The sequence below is a fragment of the Osmerus eperlanus genome, chromosome 22, assembly GCF_963692335.1.
Source record: "Osmerus eperlanus chromosome 22, fOsmEpe2.1, whole genome shotgun sequence".
Taxonomy (NCBI): Eukaryota; Metazoa; Chordata; class Actinopteri; order Osmeriformes; family Osmeridae; genus Osmerus; species Osmerus eperlanus.
In genome coordinates, this window is record NC_085039.1 from 2,324,113 (window position 1) to 2,343,911 (window position 19,799).

Sequence of the window (19,799 nt, forward strand, 5' to 3'; positions counted from 1 at the left end):
GTATGTTCAGTGACAGGACAATATGTACAGTGATTGGAGGTAGCAGTTATGAAGTGATAGGTTCTCGTGCCAATATATTGTGATGCCAATTTGTTGAGCGGTCATCTTCCTTGTATAGACCTAGAAAAATGAAATACACAGCCAAGGTGACAGAAATAAAGGTTCGTCGGCTGTCCTTCACATTCACACACTGTTGTCTTTATACTTAACAGATCATCTATGATGTCCCAAAGGCCCAACTCCTTCTTAGGTCACCTTCTGGCAGCAACCATGCAGCTGGATTTCACTGTGCAACCAGTCTTTGGTTCTGTTGCAGGATGGCAGGCAGGTAGAGGAGCTGTGATTGCTGCAGGGGCACACCTGTGACCTGTGCCTTGGTCCTTAATAAGCTGTGCCCTAACAAGCTGGGTCTCTCCATTACTAGCAGGAACATCATCACTGTTTGCTTTTTAGTGTGTAATGATTCTCTTCACTCTACACTTGCACTGATCCCACACCCATTCCATACACTTCTAATTTACCAACCATTTCTTTGTAAGCACTTTTTATTAAATAAATACATTGTTATCCTTATTACCATGGCTTGTCACTTCCTGAAGTTCTTATCTAATCTTCCTATGAATCAAGTTATGACAGCATTAAACAAGCCCTGGTTGGCTACACACCTCATGTCGGGCTTATACAGATGTGTGTATTGGCACTGTATTGGATATTCAATTCTTCTGCCTCTCTCCATCTCCCTGGTCCTCCCCCAGCACCAGCAGCTCCCTGTCCCCCTGGTCCTCCCCCAGCACCAAGGGTGTGCCCAGAGGCCAACACCTGTGACATAACCCTGAGACTGCCCATACACACAACCCATGTACAGTTTAAACAGTACATGGAGTCTAGGATAATACAGTCACCCACCTTTGGGCAGGCATAATGTCACAGCCACAAACGTGACCCCGTTTTTGGTTTTGCCCTGCCCTACTGTGTCCGTGTCTGCCATTGTCTTCACCTGTGTCTCATTCAGTGGTTTCAGTTCTTGTTTGTATTATCATGTCCACCTGTGTCTTGTTTGGTTCTGTGTATTTTAGGTTCCTGTTTTGTGTCCAGTCTTTGTCTTGTCCTTAACGTGAGTACCCTGTCCAGTGCCGGTCCTTCCTATAGGCGACATAGGCAGCCGCCTAGGGCAGCATGAAGAGGGGGTGCTGTTGATAAATCTTGCCTAGGGCGCCATATGTACTAGGACCGCTACTGACCCTGTTTGTTTCGCAATTAAAAGAATAAACCCTTTGTTTGAGGCAATGTCTGGCTACTCTCCTGCGTTTGGGTCCTACGCCACCACACACTGTAACACATAAGGCATATTTGAATTAATTAAAGACATCAAATTAAATTGTATAACCTTACTTTTAGAGTGTTTGATTTTAAAAGGGTTTCTAAGTAGCATTGGCTTCTGAGTGTAGGTGGCAACCTACAGATATTACCGATGGACTTACAAAAATGTCTATTATAATTCTTTAAACTTCTCTGTAATCAATGCATCTGCAGTCGTATCCCTGAATGGAAGCTCAGTTCAAATCTAGTATTTTTCACCCGTTACCAAGACACTGTAGCCTAATGATGGTACATTGTGTTAGTTTGGAGTATGTTATTAGGCTGAATGTAGGGGAAAGTGTATTACATGAGAAGGAAATGTATCAAAAGATTATGGTGTGATTTCCCAGATAATAAAAATTGCGTTACCCATATAGATGGTGTCACTAAAGGGTCAACGACCTGAGCGTTAGGTCACCTCATAAAAGTAGAGGGCGCATTGCGTAATTTGTTATGGAAAATCATCCCTAGTGAGCGGGCGCTATGAAGATAAATGAAAGTTGAAAAATTATCACAATTATTTTATTACTAGACTAACACTGCATTGCGAGAGCAGGTTTCTGCTCTTTCGTGTTTTTCTGCTGACATTGACATTGAGAACTTAGGTTGGACATCTTTGAACAGTGCTAGTTCATGACTATACCATATCAAGCTTGATTGTCTATTCACCTACCATTTAGTTAGCTGATGATTAGCAGTGTACAATATTTTGTGTTAATTGGGTTCATAGGAAGATTAGATTTGATGTTCCTGCTAGTAATGGAGAGACCCAGCTTGTTAGGGCACAGCTTATTAAGGACCAAGGCACAGGTCACAGGTGTGCCCTTGCAGCAATCACAGCTCCTCTACCTGCCTGCCATCCTGCAACAGAACCAAAGACACAGAAGCAGAACACAGAGAGAGGAGACCCAAACAATGCACAGAGCCAACAATCTAACATGGTTTATACCATCATCAGCACAGGCATAACCTCCCGATCACTACAAGTCATTCAGGTAATGTCCTATTGACTCATACAGCAGTGAACAGTATCCTTTCTGAAGTAGAGCAATGGCTAGTGTTTGCTGACCATGGGAGGGTTTAATAGCGTTCGAATCAAGTTAAAAGCAGTAGGCCTACATCTTACACAGCAGAAAGAAAAATATGTATTTCAGGTCATCTGCAAGTCCCAGTGTGCCATTACAATCAACCCTGGGCCCAGCAGCAGCAGCTTGGGTAGGCCTGGTTGCACAGTGAAATCCAGCTGCATGGTTGCTGCCAGAAGGTGACCTGAGAAGGAGTTGGGCCTTTGGGACATCATAGATAATCTGTTAAGTATAAAGACAACAGTGTGTGAATGTGAAGGACAGCCGACAAACCTTTATTTCTGTCACCTTGGCTGTGTATTTTACTTTTCTAGGTCTATACAAGGAAGATGACCGCTCAACAAATTGGCATCACAATATATTGGCACGAGAACCTATCACTTCATAACTGCTACCTCCAATCACTGTACATATTGTCCTGTCACTGAACATACTGGCCTGTAACTGTAGGCTACATACGTTTGCACTGGCACCAATTACTGTTATATGTTGTTTTATATGGCATCATGGTCCTGGGGGAATAGGTTTAGTGTTTATTTTGAATTTATTTAGGAGGTTTATTATATGTTAGCTTGTCATAGGTGTACACTTGTTCTGAGTACTTATATGTCATGTTATGCCAGGTTGCCTTTCGTTGTCTTGTCCTAAGAATTTCAGTGCACAGTCTGACCCTGTGTTGGTCTGTGCATCTGACATTAAAAGACTTGAACTTGAAACTCTGTTTTGTTTTTATTATGTACAACCATATGCAATTGAAAATGACAATAAAATACACTTGACTTGAAGATTAGCCTAACAACAGTTGTATATTGCCACCAACTAAGTTTGCGCATTTGCGCACAATACTGAGGCAACGCAATCGCAGTGCAAGGGAAGTTCACAAAGCTCCAAGCCAGACAGCCAGCCAGCCTGATATTACTGCATTTATTTGTCTCTGCACCAATTGTTATATCATAGAGTATTGCAATTGTGACCACCAACTTCATACTAATAGCTAACTAGCATTGTATTTGATAGTAGCCTAGCTCGCACGAGCATTCTAAGACCTACTTTACTTACGTATTAGATGTTACAATTGTTGCCGTAATTTCCCATCGGAGATTCAAGCAAGCAGACTTTAATTTTGGAAAACCAGACGCTGATTGAGCCAAACCAGGCGTTAATTTCGTGTGGTTTGATAGACACGTCTCAAAAAAGCATGCGTTTATTTAGACGCGTGCTTTGTGACACGGTTCAATTTGAGGCGAAAAAGACGCCGACTTTGTATGGAAGTCGGCGTAATGGACGTCTTTGCATGCAAAGTCGGCGTCAATTACGCGTGGTTGACACACGGAGACGTCCTAATACTTGTCCTTTTGGCCTTCCATACACAGCAAGTATCGTATCGTGCCGTGGTGTACTAGCAGCATTATACATTTAAGCAATTCAAGACTTGCATGTACAGTAAGTAATGTCACAATAAATTATGTATTTAAACTCAAGCTTGTGTGGTGCGTCGCTGTATTCAATGCCACAGCCTAAACTTTATGTCAAAAGAAACGTAAATTTCTGGTGCATTCAAACAATCCCCTCAGTGAAGTTTGGCTAGCAACAGCAGCTAGGCTAGCTTGCTCGTAGCACAATTCAGCTTCTCCACGCAGGGCTCTAGACTGAGACCAAAAAGTCGCGTTTGAGGGCATATTTTCAGTTAGCAGATGGTACCGTTTGAATCGCGATTCCATCTGAAAAATACTGCCAGTGACAACGTTGTTAGAATAGCTTGTCTCAAAGGGGGTTCAGCTTGTTTCATATTAAATGGACCCATCTGCAACCGACGCAAGCAAGCACACCCTACAAATTGTACCCTCTCTAGTTTTTGTTACATTTTGTTACATTTTGTTTAGATAAGGGGGAGGGGGGGGCCTCCCCTGCCTCCACATACAACACCAAATGCCACTGTAGAGCAGAGTAATGACATCGCGAATACGGACGTTTATCATCATTATTATTTTGTATTATTATTAAGAGGCCCCTGATTGGTCGAGGCCCCGGGCTTAAGCCCAGGTAAACCCGTGCATTAAGGCGCCTCTGTATATCCACTTGATATTGTCGTTCTGTTCGCTAGCCAGCTCATTTGAAAGCAGCTGATTATCGGTTGTAAAAGTGAATTCGCACAATTTTCCTTACTACGCTTGGTTTCATTTAATTGTGAATGCCTTTATTGATCACATTAGTTCAATTGTGGTAGCCTACTGCAAAAAGGACACCTGCAAAATATTTACTTTGCAGAGTGCCTGGGGGGTATTCGTCATAGCTCGCTAAGCGGTTTAGCGAGCTAATTTTCAGGCTAAGATAAAAAACGCCCCTCTTTTTGGTTCGTGGAAGCAACTTTCGATAAATCACCATAGTAACATATCAATTAGCACTAACCTGCTCCAGAGCAGGCTAACGTAAGTGTAGCTGGATAAGCTTGCCACACCCCCAGAAAATAACATGGCAGCTCCCTTTTTGAGAGACCCAGTTGACCAAGGAGCTATATTTTAGTTCGATTAGCTTTCCATACCAATAGAGTTCTTCGCGATTGCCAAGATCCTTTATTTCACACGGATGAGTTCTTGTTTGAGCGATATCGATTCAGCCGACATGGACTCATTTATTTGAAAGACCTTCTCGGGCCGTACATTGCAAATATCACACGCCGCAGCAAGCTTTATGTTTTATTATGAGCTTATGCTGCTGTATGTGAATATGTAACGCTATGTTTTACGAAATGTCTTGTCTTATCTGTTGTGCCTGTGCTTTTTATATGTTTCACTGTGGGAGAGTGGGAAACGTCATATCGATTCCTTTTTATGTCTTGACATGTGAAGAAATTGACAATAAAGCTATAGCTTTATTGTCAATTTCTAGGCTACTTGAAACTTTAACTGTGCTTCAGACTGCATAGCCTTGAGGTTTTTTGCGTCAGGTATAGGCTATAGGCTACATTTTTATACAGTATAGGCGAAAACATTGGCAAAGCCGCAGCATGCGTTGCTGTAAGAAAAGTGTACTTGACGCTTAACCAGCTGATGAATAAATTCATCATATTCCCTTATGAGGGGCCGTTTAGGAAATAATTCAGACTGTCCTTACATAAACACATATGAAACACATACACATATGAAACGTTCACACCCATTCACTCTACTGAAAACTCGCATTCATATGTGAAATGCTCGCATCGACGCATATGAAATGCATTCACTTTTACATGTGAAAGGTTCACACACGCATTCACAAATACTCAAAACTCATCCATATATGTGAAATGCTCGCATCAACATATATGAAATGCATTCACTTTTACATGTGAAAGGTTCACACACGCATTCACACTACTGAAAACTCACATCCACATATGTGAAATGCTCGCATCGACATATATGAAATGCATTCACTTTCACATGTGAAAGGTTCACACACGCATTCATACTACTGAAAATGTGCATCCACATATGTGAAATGCTCGCATCGACATATATGAAATGCATTCACTTTCACATGTGAAAGGTTCACACACGCATTCATACTACTGAAAATGTGCATCCACATAGGTGAAATGCTGACATCGACATATATGAAATGCATTCACTTTCACGTGTGAAAGGTTCACGCACGCATTCATACTACTGAAAACTCACATCCACATAGGTGAAAAGACAAGTAGGAAGCTTTGAGAATGTAAATGTGCGAGAACATTTTCACTATATCCGGAAGTCATTTCAGTATATTCGGAAGTCATTTCAGTATGTCCGGAACCGGAAATAATTTCAGATGTCCGCGCGCGTTTACGATCAGTTAGTCATAGACGATTTAAACCGCGGTCGTGTGGTGAACGAAGCGGTAGGCTTGTTGAGCCAAATATTATCATCCCCCGATGTGATCAACAATATCGCAACATCAATTAACATCAACTCCACTGCACCACGTTCGCCCTCACATGCAACTCAGTCCGCTGAAACTGAGCTTAGATCCCTGTTTCGACCTGGCATTCGAGGAACAGCAAGACCTCAAGCCGCAGCACCAACTCAGCAAGAGTCAACTGCTCCACTTCAAGTCGCCGATTCTGCCCGTTACAATACAAGGCTTCATTATACCCGCTGGGGATCAAGGCCACGGCAAAGGTAAACCCCAAAAGTTCCAGTTATCACATATATTATATCGACTCCAGTCTATGTCTAACTCATTTGCTAACTAGTTTACTGTCTTAGCTTCTAGCTAGGCAAAGCTAGCTTCTAGCCAATTCAGTATTTCACTGGCTGCTCTTTAAAGCTATTCTAGCTACTGTAGGCTACAGAACAGAAGTAGCAAGCAGGACAAACCGTGTAAGCAACTTTCTGAAACACAGGTTCAATATAATGTCATTTAATCTAAAATCTGCTTGTGGTCTCCAGGTTTAAAAAAACTCCCCACCAAACATACCACAAGGATGTCATACTACTTCCTAACCCTAGTGACAATGTGGTTGTGAAGCAAAGTAGTAAGCAGAGACTTCATGCGAAGGGGCACATTTTGAATGCTTTTGAACTTGTCAAAGCTTGGGACAGTGAAACAGTGAAAGAGAGAATAAGGCAGGCATTCAAAGGAAAGATTCCAGCTGATGTCAGGTAATATCACTCTATTTTACTCCCGTCTTTTTTGATGGGGCTCTGTACATTTAACACCAGAAGCACCAAGCCGTTTTCTCTACCTATAGGCCTACAACATCTGCTGATAGAAAAGCAAATCTCAGCCTTGAAAGACAGGAGCAGAAGAAAAACAAGTCTGAATGTGCAGCTGGTTGCAATTTTAAAGGAATAGGAGCAAAATAGCTTTAAACTATAATGAACATTTTAAAATACTGGGTGATAAAACACAGATCTAGAAAAAGTAAAGAAAGCTGGTTTTTGGAATTTGATTGGGTGAAGATTTTTTTGCTTTTGCTTTTTTTTTGCTTTCGCTTCTCTGTGGCCAAATGACCGACGCTCGGTGCTTCTAGAGTTAAACAAGAAAACTTTTTTTTTTAACGAAAAGTATTTGATTAGAGATGATTTGTTGATGTATATGGAAAGATTAAAAAATTTGAAACTCAACTGTCTTATACACTGTTTCAACGCAGCATGCAATTCCTTATGGCTTGTGGCAATAAACTGGTTGTCCCAACGCTAACTGAAGGACAGGAGCTCAACGGGAGTATGATACAAAAAGTGTACAGATTGAAGGCTCTGTACATCAGGCCATCAAGACCTATTGAAGTAAGAAAATATGAATATATTTAAGTTAACATAATATAAAACATATATACAAATAATATGTATAATATTCATTTTTTTGTGCTTTTTAATAGCTTGAAGATTCAGATGTGGATTGCATTCCAGTTGATGACATGAGTGAAGAAGAAAATGTCAATAACATGCAAAACCTGATATTGATGCCGTATCACCAGTGATGGACAATCACAAGCCTTCTACTTGTAAATGTCTGAGGACTCGGATGAGGAATTCAATCAAGCCATACAAGCCAGTCTTGAAGATCAAATGTGAGTTGAAATCAGTGTAATATTTTATATTGAGCAGCACTGTAGGATTTGAAGTACAGATTTCTTTTCTCACTAACACATATGTGCACTTACCTCATTTTGTATCCAGTTTAGTTTACAAAACTACAGATTTGTCCATTTTGTGTTAATTTTATGATACAATTGTGGTGATGTATCTAAGTATCAAGAATGGAGACTTTGTTAACCATTCATTGACATTTTTGCTACATTTACTTTGTACAGTGGAGCTGGATGCACAGAGAATGTGCCAGTGACTAAACTACTGAATGACTTGGCAGCACAAATAAATGTGAATGCAACCAGCAAGTTTAACATCAATCGATCTGCTGTGCTGGATGGCACCATAAGAGGCTTTAAAAGATCATCTTACAACCCTCGTCACAGGATTAGCGTAACATTTTCAGATGATTCTGGAAATACTGAAGAGGCAATAGATTTGGGAGGCCCAAGGAGGGAGTTCCTCAGACTACTAATGCAAGCTCTCAAACAATCATCAATGTTTGAAGGTGCTGAAGAGAGTCAGAATTTGGCACTTGATTCACAAGGTAAATGCAATTAACTAGGTCATAGTCACAATTGACAGGACATTAAAACATGTTCTCAACAGTTTTGTTGGTCAGAATTAGATATTAGCATAACTTTGGTATTTTTATTTTAAAAATGTTTTTCAGCACTAAGGGAAGACAGATACTTCATTGCTGGAAGAGCAATTGCGATCAGTCTCGTTCATGGAGGACCAGCTCCTGGTTTTTTGTCATCAACCCTTTTTTCTTGTCTGTCGGGAAGCCCAGAGACTGCCAAACCAACTCTGGATGATGTTGCTGACATTGAGTTGCGCGGGAAAATCAAAAGGGTATGAGTAATACCACTTCAAATCTGATTTGCAATGGCTATGTAATATAATATATATATAATATACTATATAATAATGTCCCTCACAACACCACCAGTCAAATTTACCATTTCAGAAGGAGAATGTTGTACTTAAAAGGTTTCATGTCTCAGTACATTTTTATTCTTTCTTCAAAATTTTAGATTTTGGAATCAGCAACTATGACAGAGTTAAACAGTGCGATAGAGCCTCTTTTGGACTACCTGACTAACTGTGGATGTCTTCGAGCAATGAAGACTGTAAATGACAAGGAAATGTTACTTGAAGACATCTTAATGTTTCAAGTCATCAACAGAGTCCGAGGACCATTTGAAAGGTTAGTTTTAAATGAATTTCTTGCTCCTTGACTTTCACCATGGTAGTGGATTATTTATGACGTAGTATAGTAAATATACTGAGACTCATACATCACAAAGACGTGTGTTGCTGTGATCCTATTAATTAATTTATGTATAGGTTTTGTGAAGGAATGAAAACTCTGGGTGTTCTGGAGCAACTCCAGCAACATCCAGATGCCTTCTGTCCCTTGCTCTGCCACAAGACAAGACAACTCACGGCAGACATCCTGGATAACCTTTTTCAGATTCAGTTCTCAGAGTCTGGAAGTAACAGACGTATGGCAGAGAACAATGTCACTGCCTACTGGCGGGACTACTTACAAGATGCAGAAGGCAAGTTGAAATGACTAAACAAATAATCTTTGTTTTGTAAATATACTTAAACTGTTGTTGCATTATTGATTTGAGTAATTTATGAGATTATTAGTGGTGCTGGAATTTTCAGTAAAATAGTGCTTTGTGGGTACTGAACATTGTGTGTTCTATTAGATGAAGAAGGACCTACAAAGCTGGGGAAGATTCTGACCTTTGCAACAGGAGCTAGTGAGATCCCTCCTATTGGCTTTAGCCCTCAACCATCCATTGAGTTTCTACATGATGAACAGACAGTTTTCAACTCTTCACATGGTGTCTCAGCTGCACGCTTCCCAATGGCCAATACCTGTGTAAATTGTTTGCGCATTCCTCTGCACAGTGCCTATGAAGCTTTCAAGACCAACATGGATTTTGCTATCGCCAACACACAGGGGTTTGGTATGCAGTAAGGATAAAAAATAGGCATTTTGATTCAAGCATAATTCTAACAGTGAAAAGGTGGCAATATTTAGCTGAAATGTGGCTATGCTCTTTATAACATTATGCATTTAAATGTTTGTTTCATTTAACTGTCTCAAAAGAAAATTAAGGAGTAGAACAAATTATGTTATTAGGCAATTTAATTCAAGTTTTGAATTGGCACTGAAAGGTTTTCCAAGTCGTAACAAAGGGGCATTATGTTGCAAAATCTATGTAACAGTATGTATTGTTTAGCTTTTAATCTAATTTGTTTCATTTAACAGCCTCAAAAGAAAACTAAGAAGTGGTAAAAACAAATTAATACCATGGTTACCATCGTCTTCAAACGAAAAAGGGCCAGAACATTTGCCGCCCTGTTGTTGTCTAAGCACCTGAGATACATAATGGTTCTACTATATCCGTCCACACAGCCGTGAAAGACCATGCGCCATCTCACTAATTTATGGTTACCGTCCAAATGCCTGCAAATAGAAACCTCAGTTTAGCGTAAACATTTTGTAAAAAAATTGGCACAGTCATTATTACTCTTACCATAACTCGTTAGGACACTGGATGGTGTACACCCTTCGTCTTATGGCAAAGTGTCGTCGTAAGGAACGTCCAATAGGGTCAACCACTTGTAAGCTCATTCGTACCCGCCACCGTTGGATACGTAAGCTTCGAGAACGCAGACTGCCTATGATATAAGCTTCACCTGCGTTTGGGGTATTCTGTAAAATGTGTCTGATCATTATGTTAAGTGCCGCATCGGAGATGACAGAGTAGGAAATTGGCTGAACTCCGAGACGCTCTCTGTGGTTATAAAGCGTTCGTCGGCCAATGCAAAGACATCGAGAAATTATTTGCAAGTTCATGCCCAGGGCCAAGCAGTGCTGGATTTGTGCAGATGAAATGTCATATCGAGGGCGTCCCGGCCGATTACTTCTTATAAGTGGAGGAGCCGGTGTCACAGCAGAAGACACCTCTCTCGTGTCATAAGTTAACACATTTCGGAGGCACCTGTAGACTGACTCTACCGCGGTAATGCTACCCCCGTGTGTCTCTTCGACAGAACTAAGTACACTAAGAATGGCGCTGACGGTCCGAGTATGGTCGTCCAGCTCTCTGTATAGTCTTTCAAGGGCAACATCGTCCCTCTCCCTCTGAATTGCTTCAATGCAACGCAGTGCATCAGTGAATAACTGTATCAGGTCTTCCTCATTACTACTAACACCAAGCAATGGCTGGAGTAAAAGAAAAAAGTTCGAGAATCCATATTTTAGCCAGCTCAAGAGCAACGGTTGTGAAGATGAGGCCTTTGCTAAACTTCCGGATATACTGAAATGACTTCCGGATATGGTGAAAATGTTCTCGCACACTTACATTCTCAAAGCTTCCTATCTCATCCTTATAAAACTTGAGTGTTTCATATATGAGTATGTGAATGTCTTTTCACATATGTAGATTTTCAGTAGTATGAATCCGTGCACATCAGCTACGGTCGAACGCCTTTTCCAAATCCACAAAACATGTGTAGACTGGTTGGGCGAACTCCCATGCACCCTCCAGAACCCTGCCGAGGGTATAGAGCTGGTCCACAGTTCCACGGCCAGGACGAAAACCACATTGCTCCTCCTGAATCCAAGGTTCGACGCGGAGCTTTTCAACCACCTCGGCGACCTCAGCCCCAGAGATAGAAGGGCCCCCCCCAATGTCCCCAGACTCTGCCTCCACGTCGGAACGCGTGTTGGTGGGATTAAGGAGGTCTTCAAAGTATTCCTTCCACCGATCCAGGACGTCCCCCATCGAGGTCAGCAGCGCACCATCCCCACCATATACAGCGTTGACAGTGCACTGCTTCCCCCTCCTGAGTCGCCGGATGGTGGTCCAGAACCTTTTCGAAGCCGTTCGGAAGTCATTCTCCATGGCCTCGCCGAACTCCTCCCACGCCCGGGTTTTTGCCTCCGCGACCGCCAAAGCCGCATTCCGCTTGGCCTGCCGGTACACATCAGCTGCCTCTGGAGTCCTACCAGCCAACAAAGTCCGATCGACCGTTCGACCGTGTCCCTCGGGGGCTCATGTGGGGGGTGCTCCGGGAGTACGGGGTACCGGACTCCCTGATCGGGGCTGTTCGGTCCCTGTACGACCGGTGCCAGAGTTTGGTCCGCATTGCCGGTAGTAAGTCGAACTTGTTCCCGGTGAGGGTTGGACTCCGCCAGGGCTGCCCTTTGTCACCGATTCTGTTCATAACTTATATGGACAGAATTTCTAGGCGCAGCCAGGGCGTTGAGGGGGTCCGGTTTGGGGACCTCAGGATCGGGTCGCTGCTTTTTGTGGATGATGTGGTCCTGTTGGCTTCATCGGGCCGTGACCTCCAGCTCTCACTGGAGCGGTTCGCAACCGAATGCGAAGCGGCTGGGATGGGAATCAGCACCTCCAAATCTGAGGCCATGGTTATCGACCGGAAAAAGGTGGAGTGCAATCTCCGGGTCGGGGAGGAGATCTTGTCCCAAGCGGAGGAGTTCAAGTATCTCGGGGTCTTGTTCACGAGTGAGGGAAGGATGGAGCGCGAGATCGACAGGCGGATCGGTGCGGCGTCCGCAGTGATGCGGGCTCCGCATCGGTCCGTTGTGGTGAAGAAGGAGCTGAGTCGAAAGGCGAAGCTCTCCATTTACCAGTCGATCTACGTTCCTACCCTCACCTATGGTCACGAACTGTGGGTAGTGACCGAAAGAACGAGATCGCGAATACAAGCGGCCGAAATGAGTTTTCTCCGCAGGGTGTCCGGGCTCTCCCTTAGAGATAGGGTGAGAAGCTCGGTCATCCGGGAGGGGCTCAGAGTAGAACCGCTGCTCCTCCGCGTCGAGAGGGGCCAGTTGAGGTGGCTCGGGCATCTGATAAGGATGCCTCCTGGACGCCTCCCTGGTGAGGTGTTCTGGGCACGTCCCACTGGGAAGAGGCCCCGGGGAAGACCCAGGACACGCTGGAGGGACTATGTCTCTCGGCTGGCCTGGGAACGCCTCGGGGTCCCCCAGGAAGAGCTGGTGGAAGTGGCCGGGCAGAGGAAAGTCTGGGCCTCCCTGCTTAGGTTGCTGCCCCCGCGACCCGACCCCCGGACAAGCGGAAGATGATGGATGGATGGATGAATCCGTGCGTGAACCTTTCACATGTGAAAGTGAATGCATTTCATATGTGTCGATGTCAGCATTTCACCTATGTGGATGCACATTTTCAGTAGTATGAATGCGTGTGTGAACCTTTCACATGTGAAAGTGAATGCATTTCATATATGTCGATGCGAGCATTTCACATATGAATGCGAGTTTTCAGTAGAGTGAATGCGTGTGAACGTTTCATATGTGTATGTGTTTCATATGTGTTTATGTAAGGACAGTCTGAATTATTTCCTAAACGGACCCTCATATTCCCTGGCCATGTCCCAGTCAATGACATCAAAGAGGGATTTACACATATGCCTACATGCATATACACATATATAGTACATGATATAAGCGCAGTAGCCTACTTATATCCTCATAATTGTCTATGAATTCGTATCAATTAGATACTCTTTGGCCTTGTTTTTATCTAGCCTACTTATTCTGAAAGAGTTGAGATCATTTTTTTCCCTAGCAAGATCTCATTCGATTATTAATTTCCATTAAGCCTATACCAGCAGGCACAATTAAAGAAATGTGATCTGATTGATTGGGGTAATGAGGCACTTAAGATGAGCCTATACATTTCCCCAAAACTTTCGCATTTAGCTTATCGGCAATTTTTTCCCAAGCTGCTTGTCTTGCGGTGGCGGTGTTTGACTTAGCCATGATAATATGCTTATTGTCTAGAGACTCATTATAATAGTTTGCTCGGATGGCGAGAATAGCCTATCACCGCTCTCTCTTTCGTCTTTTCCGCCATCATAGCGTTAGAAAATCACGGTTTTGGCGATCGACCTTTCCTGCCTTTTGAAGTAGGACGTGCACGTGCAATTTCCCTGATAAGTTTAGCCTGATTGAAATTAACCACATGATTTGGATGCGGATCAGCCGTTGACGAACCGATATTTGCTGTTCTCACTCATCTCGCTAATGTTAACGGGCTAAAGGGACAATTGATTAACTTAGCTTCAACCCTTACGACGAACGGGGCCCTGGTTCTCGAGTCAAGATATTTGTAGGAAACTCGCTGCAGACCAAAGGACCAATCAGACTGAAGGGGCTCTAATGCGAAGAGAGCAAGACAAACTGGCGGCAAATTATTGTAGGGGGTTAAATATTGGCCAAACAACCAAAACGAATTCCCCTATGGTTTAAAGGAAGATGGGAAACTGAAAAGTGTATTAGCATGAACCAAATAATGCCAATACAAATAGAATTACAGTTTTTTGACTCTATGGGTAAAATCAGAGCAAGAATGGTCAAAGTACGGTTAAATGAAATACGCATTTAATAACATTGCAAATGAATTAAATCAATTACAAGGCAAACATGTTACTCTACCATGATCATTGTAAATCAGAGAGAAAGCAAGAGTAGGACAAGGGAGAACTGAGGAGAAGGTCTCAGGAGATGGAAGAATCCAGAGAACAATGCATTACGATTCCCTTTATACACAAGACCAACCAATCAGACCAAATCTTGAATGGGGTGTGAGAGCCATAAAGTTGAGACCGTCCAGAATCTCCAGACTTTAGCATATGAGAGGTGGCGGCAGGTTTGACACCCACATTATTCTATTATTACCCTTACATTATTCTTTCATAATTTTCATTATTTGATGTCGAAATGCTTATCCTGACAACGTCAATCGCGGCAGTGCACAACGTTGGGTTATAAAGAAGACACATGCAGAATATGAACTTTGCAGAGTGTCCAGTTCTTAAACTGATTGTGGGTAACTAAACCCATTTTAATTTGTACACACAGATTCCTGGCATTATTAGAGAGATAGCTTGTTGCTTCGGAAAGCTTTGTTTCCCACATCACTACTTAAAGATGGTGTAGGGAATGTTGTTGAGAAGCACTTTTTGTCATATTTGCTGAAATAAACATCACATCTTGATCGCAACCAATACATCTAAAAGTTTGACGGTAATATGAAATCAATCTGACATCTGTGGGCGTCGCAGGACTGTAATAAACACAACAAATTATTAAGACCATTCCAAATCTAATGATTGGACGGGCTATACCTTTCTGTCTACCTACCTACCTGCGCACACTGCACTTGACTGATAACTTGCTGTATCTAGCTAACGTTACCGCAGCCAGGTGTTGATAGGTCACCAGCAATAGATTAAACCTATTATAGAATTTTTCAATACTAACATGCATGCTTGAAAGTAGTGAGTGCTAATGTTAGCTATGTTTATGTTCATTATGATAGTGTTGTGTGTGTTCTTACATGTGACATGGGGTAATTCGTAAAAAATACGATGCTGCTCTCTCAAAAGCTCTCTAGCTTTTGTATCTCTAGACTAGTATCCCGGCAGTGCTGTAGTCTGTAGTCTGTTCTGTAGTCAGGTAGTTCATTTGTTTTGTGGGAGTGGCTTTGAAGGGAGGGGGTGGGATACTATGGTTTGAATCGTATGGAATAGAAGCTAAAATAGCTAGCTTCGCAAAACAAGCCTACACCAGCTTTAAGGGAATCACTGTTTTAAGGATGAGGTTAGAGTTTTAGGAAATGCATCTAGGCGATTGTGAAAAACAAAAAAAGGTATTTCCTGTGTTTCAGACTGTGAATGGTTGCTAGTTATTTTAGTTATACAGAATGTGTTTTTTTGTCTACATTTCCTTATTTCTTTCAACATTCGTTTCAACATCCATTTGCAAATTCTTTTGAAATCTCTACTCTTGATGCATGAGTATGGGCTGCACCACTCTGTGTCACCGACCATCTCTAGAGGAAGGGATCCCTCACTGAATTGCTCCTTCCAAGGCTTCCATTTTTTTTGCAATACATCTTCCAGGGAGTTCAATCTTGTTTTCCTTGAGGGTTTAGGTTGGTTTAGGTGCAGTTCTATGGACGTATGTGAAACCCTCTGTGACATTGCTTGTAAACAGGCCTATACAAATAGATTTGATTAGATTTATTTCTGATCACAAAGACTCCCAAATTACTGAATAACCTGGTCAAATGTGTAACCTCATGTTCTGTTGACATTGACATACTTCATACAGAAAAAGTGCAGCCTTGGGCATTTTCAATCATTGTAATCAAAACCTTAACCATAGTTTACATCAGAAACGACTTACAGAATTAATTGTTATATTCATAACATGGCTAGGAATTTTGACTATCTTGTTTGGGGGAAAATGATTTGTCATTCTGATGGCACTGACATGTTCATTAGTATGAATATTTACTTTTGAGAGATGAACTAATGATTTTGAGCAAGTCACAGGATATTGCAGGTAATCCATGTTGCAGTTTGTAATAATTGTTTCAAGAAATGTACTCACTATTTTGCAAATGTTAGGAATGTTTTGAAAACCATTTTTTTTTCGGTTGTCAAACCTGGGTCAAAATAATTACTTTATTACTTTATTATTTATTTTGCTTACGTCAAAGATGGCATTGACCTATGATGAAGAGCATGGCGAGTCACTCTACTGTGCAAGACTGGACTAAGCCGGAAGTTCGACATGGCACTAACCATATCTCATTTGTGTCAGTAACAGAATGGACTTAAATCTAAACAGTGGTCCGTGGAGGGGACAAACTGTCCTTGTACTGTGGTCCTCGGCGGAAACTAAATTAACTTTGGGGAGCTACAAGAACAACAAATCCACCCTGAGATGGTTACTGCGGGGCTTGACAGAAATGTGCAAACAAATTAACAACAAATTAAAGACGTTTTGCTGGGAATTACGTGCCTAGCCCATAGCACCTGAAAAAGCAAACTGGTTCTGAGAAGGTTTAACACTTGAACCAGCTGCAAACCGGCACTAGCAACACCCCAGAAGCAGAACTACATATGCGGTTGTGTATGACGAACCACACAGAGGTGAATTGTTCCTCCATCAGCACCCTGCTTTACGAAAACTGAGCCAATATCAGGGCTTATTCTTCTTTGGTTTTGGTTGGCGGATCACATCCAACTTAAAGTGCATACAGCGCCACCTACTATGTACTGTAGGAAGGTGTGGACAGTCACTTCACCTACTTTATATCCTACTCCACAACCTGTATCCCAAGCACCCCACTTCCTGCTATCCATAACACACACCGCACCCCTTATAGACCTGCACCTGTAAAACCACCTTTCTTTCCGACTACCAATTGCCTTTGCCAGACCCCGATCCCCACGGTCTTAATCAATATCAGCACCTTCACATCCACCCTCCCTCTTGTCCTGGCCTCCGTCGCAACCTCATCTGCCCCAACACCAGTGTGATCTGGCACACAGCCAAACTTCACCACCACCCCTAACCTCTCCAAAGCCACCAAACTTGAGGTAAAGAAAGACTCTTCAAGAGAGTGTGCGAGACAGTTGCCTGCACGAATACCCCTGGACAAATTGGATTCCTAGCAATGTTTTTGCATTCTTGTATTTATCTACCTCTTCTATCTTGAAAATATATAACATATACAACATATACTTATAGTATCTGGATAAAGATGGAGGAAAGACTAAAACTATAACACAGAAAACTACTGTAATGATATCATACATTTTCAAGAGACAGTTACTGTGATCTATAATCCCTGCCAAATGGTAACAACCCACTGGCTCAGATATATTTATGTTATTGTAAGTGTTTTGGTATTACAGTTAACTTTATCTGGGGGTTTAAAAATAGCAACCGACAAGTGTATGGGTCGCATAGTTTGTTGTGGGTGAGCATCAACCCTAAAAAAGAATCCTATCAGTTAATACGAGTTAATACAATCTCTTAACAATAACGATTATAAAAATGTGCATGCAGTCAGCATTGAAGATTTTAGTCCATAGGGATCCCATAGAATTGAGAAGTTGATCCAGCAATTAGATGCAAATTGACCTCAAAAAACAACATTATCGATTCTAAAATGATAACTTCGCAAACAGCATAATCTTCCAATACAGGGCAATCACCTGGACACAAATCTGCACAGTGCACTATATCGCATCAGTTTCTTCAACTCATTCCAAAAAATCTAAAATCTAAATAATCCCCTATTATATCCATTAAATAAACTGGCATTCTCCTATAAAATAGTGATTCTCCTATAAAATAGTGATTCTACTATTTGCAGTCGTTAATTTAGACAATAAGCAGCACGACAATTTGGGTAAATGCTAGGCCTATATATAGTCTGAAGTGCAACCATATATGGGGCGGACAAGGGGGACTGCATTCCTACAGTCAGGGTAATATTTTTGTTACCATCAGCAAGTGCTTCCCAAGTGGCCTCAAGTTGGTCTCCCACTGCTTTGCGCTGTTTTAATCTCTTGGGGTAAGTCGCTTTTCATATTCGTATATTTCATAGTCCTTACGCTCGTGTTCATGTGTGCTAATCAATGTCTCAAACAGACTGACATTTTGTTTGAAGACATCGTGATGTTGGGAAAGACGTTTTGTCTTCGCTGAGGGAAAATGGTTGTGAGACTACAGCTGTAGGTTAACACTTTCACTGGGTGGTAGTTACATGCCTGTGAATTAAGAGGTCGCTGACCTCAATTTGTTTGAGTTTATGCCTTTTTTTGGGCAATAATTGATTATTAAGAGATAATGATCACGCATTGGACACGTGAAACACCATGGAAAATGTTGTCATATTTGTTATTTAAATTAAATAACATGCGTAATGAATGTATTTGGCGTTGTTTAGTGTCGTTGTTTAGTGTATTTTCCTGTTAGCAACCGTGTAGTATTATGTAGGCCTAAATAGTAAAACTATTTCAAGGTAATCCATTGTAATGACTTAAAATTGATTCGTAAATAACTACCACATCCCAGGTCAAATGCAAAGTGTAGTTTTTATTCTTGATTAAAATACCCCTTTCAAATAATAATACTTTGTTTAAAAACATTCTGTAGCATGTAATGTAATTGTAAACTCTTATTATTACTTTCCCTCACCTGGTGTTGCCAGGTCTCCTTGAAGTGTTCCCGACATGGCTACCAAAGTCATGCCTTTATATCAGGAGAAGCATGTGACCCAAATCAGCAATGATTATCGCAGTATTCACTCTAAGCATGTTGTCAAGGAGCACACCTCAAGGTAGGGTGTCAGAGTTAACTTGCTGCACTTTTGAGCATAGCTGTACATTTTGGAGCTATTGTGATGGCAAAAACATAGACGCCGTTTGAATGTACAAATATTTAAAAGTTTGATGCTATGGAGGGTGGATGCTTAGAGATCAATGTTAGTTTCTTTCAATGTGTTGCAGGTGCTCAAAAGACCCATAGCACTTAATTTCAACCGTCCACCATTAACTACCTGATGCTCTGCATTTTTGGCAGGCTTCAATATGGCTGAAAGTTCTTTTCATGCGTTGCTTCAGGGCTGCCCAAACTCCCAACTGCACCAACCATTTGGCGGTGACACTGCATGATGCTTGAAGCTCAAGTCCATGGTTATTCTAGCTTGGCCAGAGCTTACGTGAGCAAGTGGAGCCTCAAGCTTCAGGATTTCTCTCTCTGCAAATGCTAGTTGAGGACTTATAGGTGAAATAGGTCATTGTTTTGTTGTAGCCAATGTCATATGCTATATTTTATAGTGTGCTTTCTTTTGCCTCACTCATATGTATGGAGCCATATTATAAACACAATCTCAAAACCTTGTCTCTTTTCATAAACCCA

At 41.8% G+C, this 19,799-nt stretch overlaps 2 protein-coding genes and 1 long non-coding RNA gene across 7 annotated transcripts in view; all 3 read left to right on the forward strand.

The window, feature by feature from the left end:
* The first annotated feature begins 6,994 nt into the window (after positions 1-6,994).
* LOC134008739 (uncharacterized) lies at positions 6,995-7,917 on the forward strand. The gene is made up of 3 exons (XR_009928180.1): positions 6,995-7,072; positions 7,564-7,699; positions 7,792-7,917. It is a non-coding gene; the product is annotated as an uncharacterized LOC134008739 (long non-coding RNA).
* A 4-nt stretch (positions 7,918-7,921) lies between these two features.
* Positions 7,922-10,373, forward strand: LOC134009135 (G2/M phase-specific E3 ubiquitin-protein ligase-like). The gene is made up of 6 exons (XM_062448858.1): positions 7,922-7,983; positions 8,227-8,549; positions 8,676-8,857; positions 9,040-9,212; positions 9,353-9,567; positions 9,724-10,373. Exons 1-6 carry the CDS (start codon positions 7,922-7,924, stop codon positions 9,996-9,998), a joined length of 1,230 nt encoding a protein of 409 aa, XP_062304842.1. The 3' UTR covers positions 9,999-10,373.
* A 7,985-nt stretch (positions 10,374-18,358) lies between these two features.
* Positions 18,359-19,799, forward strand: part of myom2a (myomesin 2a) — a 43,372-nt gene continuing 41,931 nt past the window's right edge. For 2 of the 5 annotated variants that reach the window (XM_062447889.1, XM_062447891.1), the window contains exons 1-2: positions 18,359-18,450; positions 19,090-19,218. In XM_062447889.1, the coding sequence (XP_062303873.1) occupies positions 19,112-19,218 (107 nt within the window). In that variant the 5' untranslated portion in view covers positions 18,359-18,450; positions 19,090-19,111. The remainder of the gene's footprint in view (positions 18,451-19,089; positions 19,219-19,799) is intronic. The other 3 variants (XM_062447890.1, XM_062447893.1, XM_062447892.1) reach the window with 2 other exon arrangements.

What these genes read in the sequence shown, in the direction of transcription:
- LOC134009135 (XM_062448858.1), top strand. Translation starts at nt 7,922, where the DNA reads ATGTCTGAGGACTCGGATGAGGAATTCAATCAAGCCATACAAGCCAGT. An exon ending in TGCGCGGGAAAATCAAAAGG is followed by an intron (nt 8,858 to 9,039) that starts GTATGAGTAATA and finishes TCAAAATTTTAG; the next exon opens with ATTTTGGAATCAGCAACTAT. An exon ending in GTCCGAGGACCATTTGAAAG is followed by an intron (nt 9,213 to 9,352) that starts GTTAGTTTTAAA and finishes ATTTATGTATAG; the next exon opens with GTTTTGTGAAGGAATGAAAA.